Consider the following 1,902-nt stretch of genomic DNA (forward strand, 5'->3'; position numbering starts at 1 on the left):
ACACACCTTCATGACCATGAGTCAAATGAAAAATCCGTGGAAGGTGCACTGACGGCCTTTCCCAATGACCGAGCTGCAAGCATCCGGCCCGGAGGACGTTTTGAACAGTACAGGTAACATACGGCACTACAGTTTTGAAAATGCAGACAACATAATATGTAGAAGTCTGACTAGCTCCTGATGTTAAACAGCTAATGATGACAACAATAATATTTTATCCTGTCATTTTGTTTTCCATGGAGTGAGACGGTTGTTGAATGCCAGTGCATTTTTAAAAATTAACTTCTCATCTCATCTGTATATTTGCTGGAAAGTGAATGGTATATAAAATAATTCTTAAAATGTACCAATAAAAGTTATAGAAGAAAGAAATAATCACCTTTGGAGTATAAAAAGTCCTCAAAGAGTCATTTTTGTTAAGTATGACTGACACCTTTAGTTTATGTACAAAAATTAAAATTGTGAGTAACCAGTTGTTGTCATTGTCAGTATCTTTTTTTTCTCCTTGAGGGACACAAATTTCCAGTTATCTCCCCCAAACTGAACTAAAACTTCCCAGGTTAGAATAATAAGAGTTTTTAAAACTCAATTTAAAGTTATCCAAACCACAAGGAAAGTACTCTTTTACCGATGGTTAGCCAGAGATTACCAAGATACATCGACATCTTTATCTGGGCTCTGAGCCCAGAAAAAGTTTTCACCCATTTGATTCTGAAGTAGGTTTCTCCGCTGCCTGCCTCTGTGGTGTTTCCCACCTCAGCACCCCCGTACTGGGAATCAAACTCATGACCTTGCGCTTGCCAGGCAGGTGCTTTGCCGCTGAGCTAAATCTCCAGCCCCAATCTGTGGTGTTTGTAGACTATGTAAATGTGCTCTGCTCTGGGCTTTCTCCACTTGTCTACTTACCTTCAGGCATTCACTAGGCTTGCTTAATTTTGCAGCCATGTTTTGTAATACTATTTGATTTGTAGAACTTTTTTATTCATCTAATGGGAAAATTTTAGGTTTTTCTATAGATTATCTTACTACTCTTACTTTACAAATTTTGTCCACATCTGCCTTTTTGAAAATTTGACAAGTGCAATAAAATGCGGAAACATAATAAATAGCTCAGACTCTATTTGAAATAATTATATATTATAAAGAAAGATATGTTTTCTTCTGGCTGACTGTATCCCTTCTCCCCTACAGTGGGTGCTTCTGGAAATATTTATGTGTGCTTTTCAACTCTTTCTTAAGGTTATATAAATATGTATATATACAGAGATATAATGTCAATTTAATATTAACAGTTTGTTTCTGAGTTCATATTGATTAAATGGTCTAAAATTGCCAAACTTTTTAATAAACAAAGCCTAGCAATTCTTTTATATTTTATGGCCATATTTACTTTTATCAGTAAACATTTTCACTTTAGTAGAAAAAATTGAGATGTTTTATTTCTGGCTAGTAATTAGTAACTTTAAGTGATGAAAGATATTTTATTATACCGTATTTGCATGTTGGCAATTGTAGATGCCATTTAATTTCCAATGCGTTCTAAGTTTTCTAAATTTTAGAAGATAAAAGTATGATTTTTGGTCAAATTTTGTTTACTGCAGTATGACCTGTGCTTATAACATAATCCACATATAGTTAGCGTTTGGTAAGTATTTTAGTAGATAAATGAGGGAAATGTTTTATGCACATGTAAAATTTTGTTCCTGGTCCATTGTATGTTTTTTTAATCACCTATTTCAAGCTGTGAGTACATTTCCACTTTTTAAATTCTTTAAGAACTGATATAGGATTTAGTTATGTTAATAGTTCCTTGACACTTAAGGTATTTATTTTTTTTTTGTTCTTTGTTTTTTGTTTTTTCTCCGGTACCAGGAACCAAACTCACGACCTTGCGCTTGCCAG

General features: G+C 33.9%; 1 protein-coding gene across 1 annotated transcript in view; it reads left to right on the plus strand.

Moving 5' to 3' along the window:
• Positions 1-1,902, plus strand: part of LOC102019130 (uncharacterized protein CXorf22-like) — a gene marked incomplete at its 3' end in the record, with an annotated part of 42,887 nt that overhangs the window by 15,537 nt on the left and 25,448 nt on the right. The window contains 1 exon segment of the mRNA XM_005415069.2: positions 1-113. Within this exon segment, the coding sequence (XP_005415126.2) occupies positions 1-113 (113 nt within the window).

The sequence above is a fragment of the Chinchilla lanigera genome, unplaced genomic scaffold (assembly GCF_000276665.1).
Source record: "Chinchilla lanigera isolate Chin_1 unplaced genomic scaffold, ChiLan1.0 scaffold00273, whole genome shotgun sequence".
Lineage (NCBI taxonomy): Eukaryota > Metazoa > Chordata > Mammalia > Rodentia > Chinchillidae > Chinchilla > Chinchilla lanigera.